Below are 1825 nucleotides of genomic sequence, written 5' to 3' on the forward strand. Positions count from 1 at the left end.
GCTGCGGGCAGCGCGCCCACCGGCGTGCCCCCCACGTAGAAATAGGGGAAGACGGTGCCGCCGAACTTCTCGTGGAAGGTGTAGATATGGGTCTGGCGGTCGGCGTCATAGAAGGAGAGTTCCCCTTCGTCGCAGTCCAGCTCCACCCGGATCCGTCGCAGGTCACCCTCACCCAGCGCCGAATGCGCCGCGTTGGACGCTCGGCATGTCTCGCCGTCCTTCCCGGGCAGGCGGGAGATGTACCAGAAGCCAGAGCGAGCATCGTGGTGGAAGGTCCAGTGGGTGCCACTGCATGGCCGGGCCACCCCCACCCGCCAGTTCGTGATGCTGCCCAGGTCCACCTCCCAGGTGTGGAAGCCGGTGGAGAAACCGCGGGAGCCCAGGATGCAGGGGGCCGAGGTGAAGCGCTCGGGGTTCTCCACCAGCAGCTTGTAGCCCCCGTTGGTGACACTGGCGAGGTCCTCGGACACCGAGAGCCAGCCTGCCGCGGAGTTGGGGTCAAAGCTGAAGGGGACTGTGGTGGGAACGTGTGTTAGGAGCCCGGCTTGCTGCAGGGATGAGCTTACAGGGGACCAGAGCCCTGCAGATATCCATTCTTCCTTCCTTCCTTGCATCCCATCCTTCTTTCCTTCCTTCCGTCCCGTCCTTCCTTCCTTCTTTCTGTCCCGTCCTTCCTTCCTTCCTCCCGTCCCGTCCTTCCTTCCTTCCTTCCGTCCCGTCCTTCCTTCCTTCCTTCCGTCCCGTCCATCCTTCCCTTCCATCCTTCCATCCCATCCTTCCATCCCATCCTTCCCTTCCATCCCTAACCCACCTCACCACGGAGGAATGCACCCCCCAGGGCTTCCCTTTTGGGGTGCGAGCGCCCCAGAGCCCCCCAGAGCTCGGCTGCTCCCCACTCCTCTCCAGCACCCAGCACCCCTGGGGCTGCCTCATGCAAAGGCTTTAGCCCTGGGACAACCGCCCCTTGGGGGGGACCCAGCACCTCACCTACGGTGATGATGTCCAGCATCTTCTTCCACACGTTGTACTGCAGCGAGCCCAGGTACTTGGCGACATCGAGGAGCATCCCTGAGGGCACGGCCTCTGGCTCCTCGGCCGTGCAGGCAATCCTGGGGCAGGGACAGAGGACGGAGATGGGTCAGGGATGGTGGAAGGGACCGGGCTGGGTCTCCTGGCACCCAGCGTTTTGGCAGGGGCTTCCCCATGAGCACCCCACATCTCTCAAACCTTGCTCTCACCCCAGGAGGGTCCCAGTGCCAAATCCCGCCCCCCTCCCAACATCAGGGTTCTGATGCTTCCCCCCAAGACCTGCAGTGCTGCTTTGTGTCTGATGCACGCCCCCCCCCATCCTGCCCAGAGGCACCCAGGGGTGCTGCCTGGCCTTGGGGACCCCCAGCACCTTCTGCTGGAGCACCCGGACCTGGAGGGGACACGCGAGTAAGGAAACTCGCTTGGGGCAGAGACCTCACTCCACAGCCAGGCAGGAGACCCCGTTCATCCCCAGGGAGGGGACACGGGGGCTCGGCCACCCTGAGCACCCTGTGTCACCGGGCAGGGGACGCGGCGGGGACCGGGACTTACCTGCGCTTGCGGTTCTTGTGGGTCTGAAAGAGAAGGAGACAGCGGGCATCAACCCCCTGCTTGTAAGGGGTCACAGGGGCTTGCGAACCCCCAAAGGATCACCCTGCACCCCGGCAGCGGCAGGAGGGTGCCACGGCGGGGGTGACACCCCGCAGGGCACGGGGCAAGACCCCGGCAAGGGCTTTACCATGAGGAAGGTGTAGTCATCCTCCTTGAGGTCCGCCTGGAGCTGGCGGGCGTCGTT

At 64.8% G+C, this 1825-nt stretch overlaps 1 protein-coding gene across 1 annotated transcript in view; it reads right to left on the reverse strand.

The window, feature by feature from the left end:
* Positions 1-1825, reverse strand: part of LOC104132026 (tripartite motif-containing protein 35-like) — a 31841-nt gene that overhangs the window by 25168 nt on the left and 4848 nt on the right. The window contains exons 4-7 of the mRNA XM_035900727.1: positions 1769-1825; positions 1582-1604; positions 988-1109; positions 17-514 (exon numbers count right to left, since the gene is read on the reverse strand). Of these exons, the coding sequence (XP_035756620.1) occupies positions 17-514; positions 988-1109; positions 1582-1604; positions 1769-1825 (700 nt within the window). The remainder of the gene's footprint in view (positions 1-16; positions 515-987; positions 1110-1581; positions 1605-1768) is intronic.

Source organism: Egretta garzetta, unplaced genomic scaffold (genome assembly GCF_000687185.1).
Source record: "Egretta garzetta isolate BGI_Z169 unplaced genomic scaffold, ASM68718v1 scaffold218, whole genome shotgun sequence".
Classification (NCBI taxonomy): Eukaryota; Metazoa; Chordata; class Aves; order Pelecaniformes; family Ardeidae; genus Egretta; species Egretta garzetta.